We start from the raw sequence: 15,024 nt of genomic DNA on the forward strand, positions 1-15,024 counted from the left end.
TCATCAAGTGGGAAGATTCATATATATATGAGATCAAAATGAGAGAAAACCTTGATTTAACGGGGTAATTTTGATGAGGTGATCTTATCCAAAGTCCACCTCGTGCCGTAATTATCGATAATTTGATACAATGTAATTATAAAGAGATTCAATTAATATTAATCAATCAATGTTAATCGATAATAATTGACAACTTGTTATTTGCAGATATATTTATAATTTATTAAGCGTTGTGCAAAAAAGTGTCAATTTTGATAGATGATGTACTGATAAATAAAGTGTAGAATTGAGTATTACTTTTTTTTACCACAGTTTGAAGTATTTTGATACATAATTTTATTTTGAGAGTGATTTTTTTATACCTACATGAAAACTTCGTAAATTTCACTTATTGATAAAATGCTACCGATTCCCGTAGCGCGGCTTTATTGAGGTCGACAAATTTTCGAAATGCGACTTCGACACCGTCGTCACCTCCAAAATTTCGCTCAACGGGGGCCAAACCTCTGATGAGAAATTGAGAAATGGCATGGATTTCGAATTGGTCGGCAGAGTTGAGACTCAACTCGGTGCGACAAGCGTCCTTTGTGGGGACACATTGTGCCAAGAACATTTCCTCGTCTTGGATCAGCTTCGTCATCACCTGAGGAGAATACCAAAAATTATTATTTCGCACAAAATATGCTAATTTTTTGCATATACCCCTTTCAACGTGACGACCAAATTTCGGACCAACTTGAGGAAATGTTCATCACCCTTTGACCTCGCTAATGTGACGTATCTAATGAAAAATTGGCGAATGGTTGACACACTTCGCGATACATTTCTTCCTCCCCAAGATTTCCCCTCCCCTTTTTTCGCCAGGTTCACATACGTTTCGCTGAACGCGACCAACTCTAAGGCTGCGCCCAACCGGCGAACCTCTTCACTTCGCAATCTCTTCTTTTCTTGGAGGAGGGCGAAACTGCCTTCGCTATCGTTTGAAAATGCAAATAAGGTGAGATTCTGTTGGACAACAACTTGAACATATTTTTCTTCAATGAGATGTTCCAAGTATTGTTTCGCCTCGGGGAGACAGTTTGTTCGGAAGAGGGTGAGGTAAAAGGTCACGGGGTCATTTGAGGTCACATTAACGTTAGGACAGGATCCCATCCCGTAGAAAATTACATCCTTTTCCAAACCAAGGGTCACATTAGGCTTAAATTGAGAAGAGTCAACATGCTGAAGTTTCCAACCCGGCGATTGAAATGTGTCGGTGGAGCTAAAGAGGATGCCTGAACGGAAAGATAAAGATAAGCTACTTATCATGATAAGATGACTAAATTTGGTATACCTACTCTTTGCTATTGTGGAGGTGACCTTATCATCTGTCTCATCCAAGGCACGCCCCCGCATTCCGCCCCCACCGGAAATCATAATTGAGCCGAGGGCACGATTAAACGCGGCCGTAGATGCGACCACTTCGTCATCTGGGGATGCCGTTATTCGAGCCGTATCCGCCCCCAGGAGGAAGCTGACCTCGTCCTTGACCTCCTTCATCTTGTTGGCAATGACCTCATTATTTCCCACGTATTCTGACCCCATTCCATCCTGGGTCAAAATAGTGGAAACATTTTTAAACATTTTAAACCTTTTCCAGTCGTATGACTTCGCTTTGACGGCATCAATCCTATCGTAGCCAAATTCTTTGGCATATTTTCGGAGTAAGTTGTTCAATTCAGCTTTGTTGCGAAACCATTCCATCCTTGAGGTCAACTTGGCGTGGAGGAGTTCTTTATTTTTCCTATCTTCGCGTGACCTCTGGGTCATCTTGGCCTTGAGGGAGGTTATGCTTTTGGTTATATTTTGTTGCTCGGATGCAATGAGTGACCTTCCCTGCGGGGTAGGACTTGATGACCCCAGCACACTTCCGGTCGTTAGTTGGGACGGTTTTCTAAGAGGTATTGAGGTAGAAAATGATTTTTAAAAAAAGCAAATTTTTGAAAACTTTACCTAAAAATGCTCGAATGTCGAATTGTCTGTCGAACATAGCGAGCTTCGCCTTGACCAGTCTCCAAGTCGAAAAAAACATCGATGGAGTCGTCAATTTGAAGATTAGCGGCTGGTTTATAAGTGACCGCGGTATCGCGGTAAGTTTGAGTTTGGTTACGGTATCCACGATCTACTAAAGTCACAGAGTCGTTTGTCGAAGGTTTTTGCGAGGACGATGAATTTTGTGAAGTGCACGAGAAGAGGAAGGAAGAAGCGCAGTCTGTCCAACCGAAAAATTTGTGACCTAATAAATGGACATAGATAATTGATGTAATTATGATTTAGTTTTCGTTTATGTAAGTAGAAAGGTAATTATGAAGCATAATGTGTGAAATTAAATCTGTGACCTGATTTGACCTCGGACCGATCCCCATCCCACGAGTCCCACTCGATACAGATTTTTTCGTTGAGATAAGTTTCAATGCAGTTGGACCGCTTGTCCGTCCAGAATCTGGAAGAATATATAGGCTAATTTTATGTCAAAGTGACCTTTGGCCCAGTCAGGTAAAGAATATGTATAAGTGTTAAGTACATTTTTACGGTTTAAGAAGGATGTAAGATCATAAAGTCAGTAAGTAGAACAATATTTGCTGGCTTAATATCAAACCAAGTCAGATTTATGGACGAAATCCTTGTTTTGCATTTACGGTTGGTTACGGTTTTATTTTAGTACAATTTATGGTTTTTGCGTAGTACGTGTATTTGAGAATTCAAATGCTTACCATTCATAAAATAGCAAGAAATTTAGTAAAATGCGATGAAACTTAAAACCGCCGAAAAATAATTTTCGGCTTGTTACAATATTATTTAATTTTAATTTAGATTTCTTTGGCTTTCGACATTAAATCTGATTAAATACATAATTCCATGTGCACTCAGAGTCAGAATTAGCCATGGATCTACATATAGAAATATTAGCATTACATACGTACGTAAGGTTAATTGCATATGATTTATATGTCATGAATAATTATTTTTATAGCTAATTCATTTGTGGCTGAAGTGTGCTGAAGTGTGTAGTGTCAGATTAGTGACTGAGCGATTTAGGATTAGTAGTAATTGAGTAGTGCAATAAAATAAATTAAACTGTCACACAGTGTTTTTCGAATGATTCAGAATAAACAGTTTTCATATAGTTTTAATTTTATTGAATTATATCATTCTATACATGTTGCGACAAATGCATATTGTTGACAATTCTTTTCAAACTTACATTAAAAATCCATAATATAGGCATAACTAAAAAATTGTTTTCATATTATTCCGTCAACAAGTTGATGATTTAAAGATTTGCAATTTATTAAGCCTAACTAAATCAACACAAGATTGCCCTTAATGACGTGATTGTCATCATCAAATAGATATTCTGCCGTGAAGGGTGTGCCTTTAAACATGAGTGAATACCATTGTTCGCTGTCCGCCCACATCCTGTCGTAGGGAAGTTGAGACATTGACCACCATTGTGGCTTCATTTCCTCGGTCTCTTGAATTTCTCCGGAAGATTTTGCTATCGTCGTACGATAAACGAAAGATCTCTGAATTTCGAGAGGATTCTTTGTAAAGGAATAATCAATGGTGGCAAAATGCTTGCCAAGTTCTACGTCAAGTCCACATTCTTCTTTAACTTCACTGTAAATAGAATTAAACAAAATTATGTTTAATTGATGTCTTCATGCAGTATATTTTTTACCGTTTTGCAGCATCTACAATTTCTTCTGATTGTTCAACTTTTCCACCAAATCCATCCCAAAGTCCTTGACCTAGTCCTCGTTTTTTGAAACCGAGAAGAATCTCTTCTTTATCTTCATTTATGATGAAAGTTAGAGTTAAATGTTTAATTGTTTTGGACATTTTAAATCAAGTAATTAAGTTGAGGTGTGTGTTTTGGTGTAAGCAGATAAATCCATTTACTATTTAAATTACGTATCAATCGGTTTTAATCTATGATAATTTCCTATATATTTATGACAATGGATTAATAATGATACGGGTCAATGGATCGATTTATACATATGAACTTGTATGTATTTGCATACATATTTCTGTAAAAGTTTAATTTCATAATAAATAAGAGTCGGAAGTGAGATTGATTAATGAGAACTCCGTATTCTGGGATTCGTTTCATAAACACATCTTGTTTACAATTTCTTGTTTTAGCCAAGCATGGTATTTGCGAAATTTAATTGCTTCCCATTAATAACAGACATTGCAAGTAATTTAGTAAAATGTGATGAAACTTCACGCCGAAAAATAATATTTTTGCTTGTTGCAATTTAATGCGATTTAATTTTTACTTAGGTTTGTTACATCTCCCTTATTTCATAATTACTCACCTTAAATAAGCATAGCTCGCAAAGTAAGTGTTATTCGTTTCCGGATTTTGTCTCAAAACGACAAAAGTTCTCTTTCTTTCGAACAATGGGAGGTGATCTTCCCCACTGCGAAGGACAATCACGGGCAGTTTGGCGTCGACATTTTTCCTCCGATATATTTCCTTCGCTCCGAGGGCGGAGGTAGAAGATGACCCCGCTTGACCTCCGGGGGGCTGGTCAAAATAGAGAGAAATTTTGTTGCCACGATCCACCTTTTGGTAAAGTTGTGGGTCATCGGAGAACGCTTGGATGGGGACGGAGGGGACTTGACGGGATATGAGGTCAAGAATCATTGTCTCCCATTCGCCCAGTTCGTAGGTGAAGGCACTCTCCCCATCCTGCCAGGAGTGCTGGATGTCGTTAATTTCGTCACGATCGGATGAAGTGACGAAGGTGAAGGGGACGATGGTGAGGAGGAGAGGGAGAGACGGCGATATTTTTGCGGAAATTGGGTGGGCCATTTTTGGTGGTATTTTTTACGTGTTTTTTCTTGTATGTATGATTCGTCGTTCCATTTCCGTGTTTGGTTTATTTACAAGCTTTGTTTGTATATATAAACTTTTCCTGGAAATTATACTCCAGTCAACAGCTCATGACAAATATTTAGAGTACTGAAGAAAAATTAATAAGATGGTTGGTTAGAATTAATGAAGCTTGAAATAAAGCGTGACATTCTTTAATAAATTGTTTAAATCGATTTTATTAATTAGTGTTTAGCTTACGTAATCAACTTAATTTGTGGTACACAATAATAATAAAATTATCAAGGCTTAAAAACAAAGTTCTGTGATAACTTGTGATTTTTGATAAACATTTTGAGCACGAGACATATAACAAATACGAATGAATGATACTTACTACATATGCACAAGTAAAAGTTAATTTAATTTTGAGATTGCATTTCAGTTTTTGTGGTTTGTAATATCACTAAATTTGGAATGGAAGACTTGATTTGAGATTATGCGATCTTTCTCTATTACGTATTATGGCAACTATGTACGTACTAATTAGTCATGCAGATCTATACTTCAGATTGATATTTATATTGTCATGTTTTGGTACTTTGGTTTACTTTATGTTTTGACTTATGGCGCAAGGCGTTCAAACACCCATCCATTTTCTCCCTCGTGGACCAGCACGTTATCAGGGCATTCTCCTGGGGCTCGCTTCCGGAAACGAATTCGGTCATGAATCCGATTAGTTTGACCTTGCCAGAATTCAATGACGTCCGGAATCACGACAAAACCGCCCCTGGAAATAATAAATATTATACATAATATATGAAACTTGATAAGTGTGCTTATCTAATTTGAAGTAATTTGTGACCTACCATGTTTCCGGCTTGTCGACACATTTATTCTCCCCAACATTGGCCAACAGTTCTTTTTCTTTCTCGAGTAAAAATTCACGACCCGGGACAGGTTGACTTTGAGGGCTTATCGCTGCCCCCACCTGACTACTTATCGGTCGCGAGTGAAAATATTCCGTAGACTCTTCAACACTCAGGCGTTCTACACGACCCTCAACTCGAATCTGGACAGAAAAAGGATATTAAAATTTTAAAAATCTGACATTTCACTTCCAAAAATAAACCCCTATAAAGTTTTCATTCTATCAGTTTATCCATAATTTACGTACACATCGCTTCATCGGTTCCCAATAAAAGTTGAGTGAAACCCATGGGTTTTCCTCCTACGAAAGAATCAAGGTCATTTGTCATTTAATCAGTTCCCTGTTTCCTGTTATTTTGCAACCGCAAGCAAACAAAATTATGAATTTTTAAGAGAATAATAGAACACTCACGAGTTCTCTGCCTTTCCGAGAACAATAATTCGTAAAGAATTTGAACCCATCGATTCCATACCCTTTCAAAAGCACCATACGACACGAGGGCTTCCCATCCCTGATAAAAAATAAAAATGCCAATAAATAATTGATGACCTTTAAATTTTCAACGGATATTTGTACTTTGTCGCTGTTGCGAGACACATTGCATTCGGTTCTTCAATTCCTTCCGTTATGGCAGCTCGTTCAAACCAATTATTGAATTGTGAGAACGGTTCCCTCGCCACTAATTGGTCTTCCGTGAAAGATTCATTCTTCCCGTGGTAGGGAATTCGCATTCCTGAATTGACAAGAAAGATTATTTTGTGATATCAAAGGGTGACTAGGTTTGGCGTGAACTTTGACCTACCCGTGATGTTGATGGACATTGAGCGCAACTTATCTTGAGAGTAGAGACCTGGAATGTTTTCTTCAGACATGGCTTCAGCCGGTTTGTTAATCTTTGGGGCGCAGTGACTAGTGAAAATGGGACGTCTTTGTGGATGATTATTTAAAATTGAGGAGGACGCTGTCACGATTCCGACTCCAAGGGCGGCGGTAGCGAGTGGAAGACTGAAACGGTGGGCGAGTAGGCGACGCATTTTTCATGACAGTAAAAGAAATGACCGCAAAAACCGTGGATTTCCGGTGGTGGTTTTAGATATGGCTTGCTTGTAACTAAAAAGAAACGGCGAATTAGTAAAATGCACTATGAAAAATGCGATATTTCATTTATTGAAAAATAAATAAATATGTGAATGAAATTAGAGCTAAACTTTTCTGCAACATTGTCAATTAGAAAATATTAATTCTAGTTTCCCATTAAAATTACTGGCAACAATTTTAACAACAACTAAAGGTCGTATCTGAAATTGCAAGGCCGATTTAACCACAATTCGTAATTATTGAAAACAAAATGACCCAGGAACAAGATTACTGTAATTATAAATTGTTAAAATGCAGTAGTTATCTTGAGAAATGTTATGAGACTTACCTTTTAAATTAACATAAGCTTTATGAAGATAAGATAGAGGCACGTGTGAAAAATCTTATCGTCATCTTCGCCAATGTTTTTTCCTATTTTTGGAGCTTGAATCCCGCTGATAAGAAATCTCTATGTTTCCCAATGTTTCCTAAAATGCTTGCATGCAAATTTATGGCATTTTGTATTCAGGATTTTCATGCTAAAATAATCAAAATAATTATGCGGAAAATTATTAGGTGATTTATGAAATAAAGTTTCCAACAATTTTATTTTCAAGAAGTTAAAGCACCAACAAAGAACAACACGAGTACAAATTATTAATGAATGCACAACCCGAATAATTAATTACAATAAATTTAACAAACCATGAATTGAACACTGTATTGATAATTTGTTGTTAAATATTTTGAAATCGTTCTCAATTAAAATTTTGTGATTCAAATGTATGTGAATTAAAATTAGTCATAAATATTTTAAGTCAAGGAGGCAGAGTTACAAAAAATGCAGTTTCATAATAACACTAAAATTTAAACTAGTAATTGGTATAAAAATTTTCTTGATTTTTAATTAATAATTAAAACCACATTTTAATTTAATGCATATTTTCACATTCAATATGGACCTATTTAATTGAAATTACCTGTAAAATTATGATTAGTTTGTTCTTATAATAAAATTACACGGACGGCGTGACAGTATTACAGTTTGAGTTAAGATTTGCGTTACTTTTACTAAAATTCTAAATTTCACCAAATATTGTGAAATTGTCGACCCATAAAATTTGCGTTTCTTTTATTTACATTGCACATTTTCACCTCTCTAGTTATTTAAATGTCATGCGTTTTAAAGATTGTCGCAGTTAATTAATTACAATTATACATATTTTTCGCAGCAATAAGTTTACCACCGGTTTACATACATAAAATAAGTAATCGATTTGAGCGAAAGACTTGAATTTATGTTTTTGTTCCATTTTAAGTATTAATTATTTAAATAATAACAGTTAATTTGTTCGGTTCATTAATACTTTTTTTCAATTTGCTGAGCAAAAATTTAGAATTTAAGAGGTACAATCTTCTTAGGATTAGTTAATTTAATTGGACAGTTAAAATCTCAATTTCAATATGTGAGAATCCCTGCACTTTAATTTGAATAAGTAGATGATCATGGACAGATTTAATTCTTTTTATATTAATCCACACTACTCGGTAGATTCCTGATGTTGGAAGCACGAATTTGGTTTAAAATTGATAATTTCCTCGTACACGTATTTTCTCCAAGTTTCCAGTGGAGCTTCCATATCTGTGGGTGAGCAGGAAGTGAAAAGTTAATTGCAATTGAGTCACTAATTAATTCTATAGAATGGATAGAGACATTGCATATGATGTTTCTATAAAATATTATCAGTTGAGTGTATTTGTGTTTCTGGATTTTAACGTACGTAATAAATACATACATAATAAACTACCATGTGACCGCCAACGAACCTAAATTTCTAATTTAACTAAAAGATTTGTATTGAAAAATAATTTTCGGCTGTTAATTTCACCAATCAAAAAAAAAAAAAATTTGACTAGAAATATAATTCCGGAAAAATTTTTAAAAAAATATCGAATTTTGCGTCCATAATAAACGAAGAACTTCAGGTCCCTGGGCGGATCTAAAATTAATTTCTTTTTTTATTTATTTCCAAATATTTCTATTAAAACATAATTTTCGGCTGTTAATTTTACCAAATTCTAAAAAAATCACCTTTGCATGCAAATATAATTACATGCAAAAAAAAATTAGAAAAGTGCCAAATTTTATACGAAACGGGCCCACTATCTCTTAAAATGTTGGTTTGATGCATTTCATTCAAATTGAGTCTTACGAAATGGATTGTTGGAAGTAATAGTTACGCAATAAAAAGTTATATTTGCAATTAAAACATTAATTGTACAGAAGGAATTGTGGCATTGAATGTTCGTGTGAAATATTATCATTTGAGTATATTTCCTGGATACTCACACCTTACAATGGACGAACCTAATATTAACTTCCGTAGTTGAATTTTTTTTTGGCAAAATAATTTTCGGATATTAAATTTACCAAATTCGAAAACAAATAAAAATGTGAATTGCAATATAATTTCATACCAGAAAAATTTTGAAAAGTGCAAAATTTTATATGAAATGCAACCACAAAATGTTGCAAAGAAATTGAGTCTTACATATAAAATGGAAAAACAGCATGGCTATAATAACTACGTAAAAAATTACCTTCGAAACTTTGATCGTACGGTGGGGACGCTGGTTCATCAGTGGGGTCTGCATAAGAGCTGAGATACTGAAGAAGGAAAAAATAAATTATAAAAAAACACTTGTTAATTTAATACTAAAATTATAATTTATGTCTTTTTCGTCATACCGGATGTGACAACGCCAACTCGGCCGTAATTCGCTCTGAGGGAAATATGATGAAAAAATAATCAATGAAAATTACCATATTCGCCAAATCATTAAATTCGCAAATCAAATATTTTACCAGTCGAGTCCAACTCTAACATTTTTTCCAGTAAGTCGATGGCTATAAAATCATTAAAATTGTAATTGACATTATTTAATTAAAATTAAAATTATATATCTCCTCACCGAGTGGATTTGCTCCCTTGAACACGGTCGCAAAGTCTTTCTTTTTCATCGGTGGGAGAGATCTGATGTAAACTCGGGCCTAGAAATTCAACAAATCAAAATTCTACTTTATTTTCTCCAATCATTTATTTTCATTTTCTTTCATTTTTTCACTTTATCAAGCTTTAAGCTACTACAGCAAGGGTTACAGTAAAGGAAATTTTCAAAATTTTATCTTCAAAATTTTGAAATTCAGAGAGAAAAAAATCCATTTTGAAAAGATTTAACGAAACGTACGAAACCTACCTCTTGGGAACACATTCGCTCAAGGAGCTCTTCTCTGGGTGACCCTGTCACCATCATGATCCGCAAAAGTTGGTCAATGTCTGTCAGTCGGGGGGAGAGAGAAGAAAATGGCAAAACAAAATAATAAAAAAAACGTGTCACACAATTAAAATACTTAATTAATTATTACAAAAATTAACTCTTTTCAAAATGAATTTATTTCTTTTTACGGGGTTTTCATTTAAGTAGCGGTTTTTTAAGCGAGATGTGCATTTTTTATGTGTTTGTTTGTGTGTTATCTGTATATTTTTTTACCGGCTCGCTCGAGATCTTATCCAAGAGGGAATCTTTCGGCTTGCCCAGCAAATCCATAATCAAGTTGAGCTGGTTTATGTCTGTGGTGTGTAATGGGTCACGATTATCAAGTTTTGCTATGATGTTTCAAATTAATTATCTCGTCGCATTTTCTCATTTAATGAACCGTGAAAGAAGGAAACGAACCGTCTCAAAAGGAAGAAATTCATGGAGAAAAAAGATAAAAAATGATAATAATAAAAAAGTGGATAAAATTATTGGTACGTACGATCCGTCCCCGGAAATAGGACACGACTCGTCAAACACTCGGCAAATATGCAGCCCACGCTCCAAATGTCGACTGAAAGGAATTAAATTAGAGGGGAAAATAATTAGATGGAATGTTTGGGAAATAATAATCAGGGTTAATTATTAATGACAGGATGGCTCGTGTAGGGACAGGGTTTCAGTTTTTTTTAGTGGCAAGGGGTAAGAAATGTGTGAAAATTGTGATATTTTTCTTATATTTTTAACTAATTTTTCTGGGTAGTGGAAAATAAATATAATTTTTAGGTGGTTAAAGTGTGCTAATTTAAAAAATGAACATTACAAATTTCTGGTAGAAACATAATTTTAACAAATTCAACATTTAGTTTTTAACCAAAGACTTTTTTAAATTTTCAGAACACTTTAATCTAACCTGTTATTTACTTTAAAGTATTTGATATATCTCATATTTTTATAAGTGCCGTATAATCATTACAATTATTTGTAACTATAATTGTTGACTGTATATTACAGTCTGTAATTAACTTCAGGAAATGAAGTTTGTGATGATATTTATCAAGATCACGAAGATTGCCCCTGTGAATTAAGTTTTGATCACCTTTAAAAATTTTTAGATTGCATTTTTGTATAATATTGGATTTCAGTTAGTTGCGTTTTTAAAAATGTAAGGATTAAACGGCGTTTGTGAAAATAGGATGTAATGATTAAACGATAAACTATCAAAGGTCACACTATCAAATTTACTTCAGCAACTGAAGACAAGTCATAGTTAAATTCATGGCAACTTAGATATTTTAATTGCGGAACAGAATTTCACAGAATTTCTCATAATTTGGAATGGGAGAAAGTTCCCGGAAACTAAAAATTTCTCCCATTTTGAGCAACGGATCACGACCCATTTTTATGACGTGGTTAATAATAGTCTAATTTTTTGTTATAGATTACATATAATTGTTTATCCATACGGTAATAATAGTCTCATTTTTTCGTTACAGATAACGAATTATTGTTTATCTAATATATACGGGCAATAAAATAACTACCTGTTTGATTGTAATGCATCCAGTTGAGCATGATTTCCGGGGCTCGATACCTGTCATCATGAATTTGTGAAATTACACACTGGGGAAAGTTTTCGTTTGATGGGATAAGATTTATTTTTATGTACCATCGGGTTGCGACATATCCCGTCATTTCCGTCTCGGTGGGTCGGGCCAGGCCGAAATCTAAGATTCGCAATTCACAGTCCTCGTTCACAGCGATGTTGGACGGTTTCAAGTCCTGTGAAATATTAAGAGGAAGTTGAAAATTTTGATTTTTTTTGTCAAAATTTATATTTATATTTGTTTTTCAAAATTTGTTGTCACAAATTAGTATTTGTTGTCCAAAATTTGTATTTCTTGTTAAGATTTTTATATTTACCCGATGGATAATTCCGGCTGAATGGATGTACTTTAAACCTCGGAGGATCTGATACACCAAAAATTGGACGTGTTCATCCGATAGTTTCTGCGTTTTGATGATATTGTTGAGATCAGCGCCCATTAGTGGGGTCACGAGATAGCTGGAGGTTATAAACATGGGGGACCAATTAGTTAGACGGATGGACAAACTTTCACCAAGCAAACTTTCACCACTACGACTTACACGTCTTGGAAGGTATCGTCCAACGCGACGGCTTGCGTGAACACGTCCAAGAGTCCAATTATCTGCGTCCAATTTAGAGGAACAAAAGTAATTAGGAATCTCTAAAGAATCTCTCCAGTTTTGAAAAATAATCTTCATTTGAAGGATATGAAATGGAATTTTTAAAAGTGAATAAAAAATTGTAAGATTCGAACGGTTTTAATCTGTGTTTTCAAATTTTAAAAAAAGTTTCGGCTACAATACAATTTTTGATTAACCAAATCAAAAAGAAATTTACTATTAAACAATGTAGGGAAACAAAATTTTGCCTTTGAGATTAAAACAAACTCCTATAAAAAATGTAAAAAAACCTAACTATAAAATTAGGTTCTCGATATTTTATCGTTTTACATTTTCGTCGCATAAGTATTACATTTAAAAAAAGTTACTAATATTTTACACAATTTCCATAATGCAGTATTAAATCAGAAACAAAGAAATAACGGGAAACATTTTCTTTTTCGTTGGAGTTAAAACTAACTATACAATATGCAATATGGGGGAAGCCCGGAAAGCCTCCCTAATAAAGACCGAATAAATTAATGTTCCCCAAGGAAAGTGATAGATCTGGTTTGAAATTTAATACTCGATATTTTATCGTTTCACATTTTCGTCGCATAAGTATTACATTTAAAAAAAATATACTAATATAATTTCCGAAATGCAGTATTAAAACCATTCTGTAAATGACCATCACCATTTCCCCAACTTTCCTACAAATAATCTTCCCCTTGGAGAAAGTCTCCTTCAGTTTCCACTCACATTTTCATGATTCATATGCTTCAACATCCTCAACTCGCGGTACACACGTTTCGCATGGGTTGCAGATTGAAAGGGTCGGGCCAACTTTTTAATGGCGACTTTCTCCAACACGACGCCACCACTTTCTTCCTTTACAGAGATCTCGGCCGAACTAGGAGAGACACAAAATATGGAGAAAGTACCCCTAATTTGCACACATAAGTATAACTCCATCCTTACCAGACTTGTCCATAAGCCCCACTTCCGATGGGGAGTGGATTTTTATATTTGTGCGGCAACGTCCACTCCGTTTTGTTCATTTCGACCTTGTAAAATTTTTCACCCCCGGCGCCAGCACCACCGACGACGGGAACAACTTCGCTCATAATTGTGAACTTTTTTGTGTAATTTTCTTTTTTTTTCAGAAAATGATATCCATGAGATCGTATCGTATTTATTGATCCTTTATCCCTGCTTTTTTAACGTAATGTCCCACTTTTTTGCGAACGTAAAACTTGCTTTATTTACGTTACGACTACCATTTTAAAAATTCTGTATGAAATGAAACATGAATGACTCAACTTGCACCTTCCTTCCTCCGTAATCTCCTGGCTTTTGTATTTTTTTAAAAGTAGTTTATGTATTTAGTTTGAGAAGGTATGAATTTTTAAACAGCGGACTAAAAATAATGACTTCTTTCTTCTTCTTCTTTCATTCTATCTAAATCCTAGCTTAGTTAGAGTTTAACTTGCTTGTACATAGTGCCAAAAAGCAGCAGTTTGGAGGATAGTTGGATATACAGATATGTACATGGAGACTGGATAGATATGTGCTTTTTTACACACTTATTTCATTATGGAGTGTAACAAGTAGTAGTAAAAAAAAGTAAACTGAAAGTGAACGAACATTACGTATACGAAATGCAAGCATGGTTATACACACGAAAAGGAGATTAGGTATGTATTATCTGTATGTAATGCAAGTTAACTTTTTAGCCGATTTATTATGTAGAGGTGTACGCCCAAATATGCGAGAGACACAAAAACTGGATGCATCATCACCTTCTTCAGTTCAGTAGAAATATTGGCTAGTTAGCTCATTTTGCACTGAATTTTGTATAGTTTGAGTCAGGATGAGTTAGTGTTGTAAGATGTGAATCCTTTATGTAGAACAAAGACGAATATGTGTAAGTTTTCTTTATTTTTTTAAGCCGAGGAGTGCAAAATTGCGGAGTGAGTGAGTTATGTATCTTTTCGTGATGAATCATTGAGTTGATACATATGTAACTCTTTATCGTTATGTAAAATGTACGAAATGTTGAGATAATAATTGATGCCCCCATTTTCTTTGGAAAAAGTGGAATGATTTTTCTTTTCCAGGTTTTGCTTGGAGGGTTTAATGAGGAAATTTGATGTATGGAATAGCTCGAGGGATGGGTTTGTCTTATGAATGCATTGTTCTGGACAGCATTTTTCAAGAAATACGAGATTTTTGATTTTATTGTTATTACATAAAATCGTACGTACGCACACATCTCGCTTCTCTGACAGTTTGTGTAATGGACTCATTATTTTATTTATTTTGTGATTAATAAGTTCCCTGAGTGAGTGAGAGGTTTTGTTATGTATTTATTTAGCAATATTTTTCATGGTCATCCACCATCCATCCCTCCAGACGAAGAACGGGTTTTCCAACAAACTTGCCACAAGTTTTGTGTACTGATTAATTAGCAAAACACCTTTAATCAAAATCGCCACTAACTAATCCACGCTAGAACTTTTACTTAGCAAGATTAGCACTATGAAACGTCACCTCCTTTCAAGAGATGACACCGACGACGGAATTCTCAGAATTTACGTAGTATTTTACGGTAACCTGCATTTTTTCAGGGGGATTCCACTTACAA

The 15,024-nt window shown here is 34.7% G+C and overlaps 4 protein-coding genes across 6 annotated transcripts; all 4 read right to left on the minus strand.

Moving 5' to 3' along the window:
• Positions 1 to 313: 313 nt before the first annotated feature.
• On the minus strand, positions 314 to 2,405 carry LOC110849332. Its single transcript, XM_035851002.1, has 5 exons — positions 2,396 to 2,405; positions 1,993 to 2,275; positions 1,338 to 1,933; positions 703 to 1,274; positions 314 to 643 (listed from the first exon to the last, which is right to left on the minus strand). The coding sequence occupies exons 1-5, from the start codon at positions 2,403 to 2,405 to the stop codon at positions 389 to 391; spliced, it is 1,716 nt and encodes a 571-aa protein (XP_035706895.1). The 3' UTR covers positions 314 to 388.
• An 895-nt stretch (positions 2,406 to 3,300) lies between these two features.
• Positions 3,301 to 3,905, minus strand: LOC118432903 (7,8-dihydro-8-oxoguanine triphosphatase-like). The gene is made up of 2 exons (XM_022096735.2): positions 3,722 to 3,905; positions 3,301 to 3,660 (listed from the first exon to the last, which is right to left on the minus strand). Exons 1-2 carry the CDS (start codon positions 3,880 to 3,882, stop codon positions 3,342 to 3,344), a joined length of 480 nt encoding a protein of 159 aa, XP_021952427.1. The 5' UTR covers positions 3,883 to 3,905; the 3' UTR covers positions 3,301 to 3,341.
• A 1,178-nt stretch (positions 3,906 to 5,083) lies between these two features.
• LOC110848457 (pyridoxine-5'-phosphate oxidase) lies at positions 5,084 to 7,352 on the minus strand. Its single transcript, XM_022095681.2, has 7 exons — positions 7,222 to 7,352; positions 6,598 to 6,905; positions 6,372 to 6,528; positions 6,207 to 6,306; positions 6,042 to 6,095; positions 5,734 to 5,936; positions 5,084 to 5,654 (listed from the first exon to the last, which is right to left on the minus strand). Exons 2-7 carry the CDS (start codon positions 6,827 to 6,829, stop codon positions 5,489 to 5,491), a joined length of 912 nt encoding a protein of 303 aa, XP_021951373.1. The 5' UTR covers positions 6,830 to 6,905; positions 7,222 to 7,352; the 3' UTR covers positions 5,084 to 5,488.
• A 109-nt stretch (positions 7,353 to 7,461) lies between these two features.
• Positions 7,462 to 14,195, minus strand: LOC110848493 (mitogen-activated protein kinase p38b). 3 transcript variants are annotated; one of them, XM_022095724.2, is made up of 13 exons: positions 13,359 to 14,195; positions 13,140 to 13,290; positions 12,339 to 12,400; positions 12,114 to 12,255; positions 11,860 to 11,972; positions 11,735 to 11,784; positions 10,693 to 10,764; positions 10,131 to 10,210; positions 9,846 to 9,924; positions 9,739 to 9,780; positions 9,622 to 9,656; positions 9,474 to 9,540; positions 7,462 to 8,514 (listed from the first exon to the last, which is right to left on the minus strand). In XM_022095724.2, exons 1-13 carry the CDS (start codon positions 13,502 to 13,504, stop codon positions 8,414 to 8,416), a joined length of 1,140 nt encoding a protein of 379 aa, XP_021951416.1. In that variant the 5' UTR covers positions 13,505 to 14,195; the 3' UTR covers positions 7,462 to 8,413. The 3 variants fall into 3 exon arrangements, with proteins under 3 accessions (XP_021951416.1, XP_021951415.1, XP_035707419.1); XM_022095723.2 differs by lacking the exon at positions 10,131 to 10,210 and adding an exon at positions 10,425 to 10,504; XM_035851526.1 differs by lacking the exon at positions 10,131 to 10,210 and adding an exon at positions 10,425 to 10,540.
• Between the last annotated feature and the right edge of the window lie 829 nt (positions 14,196 to 15,024).

This window comes from Folsomia candida, unplaced genomic scaffold (assembly GCF_002217175.1).
Source record: "Folsomia candida strain VU population unplaced genomic scaffold, ASM221717v1 Fcan01_Sc004, whole genome shotgun sequence".
NCBI lineage: Eukaryota > Metazoa > Arthropoda > Collembola > Entomobryomorpha > Isotomidae > Folsomia > Folsomia candida.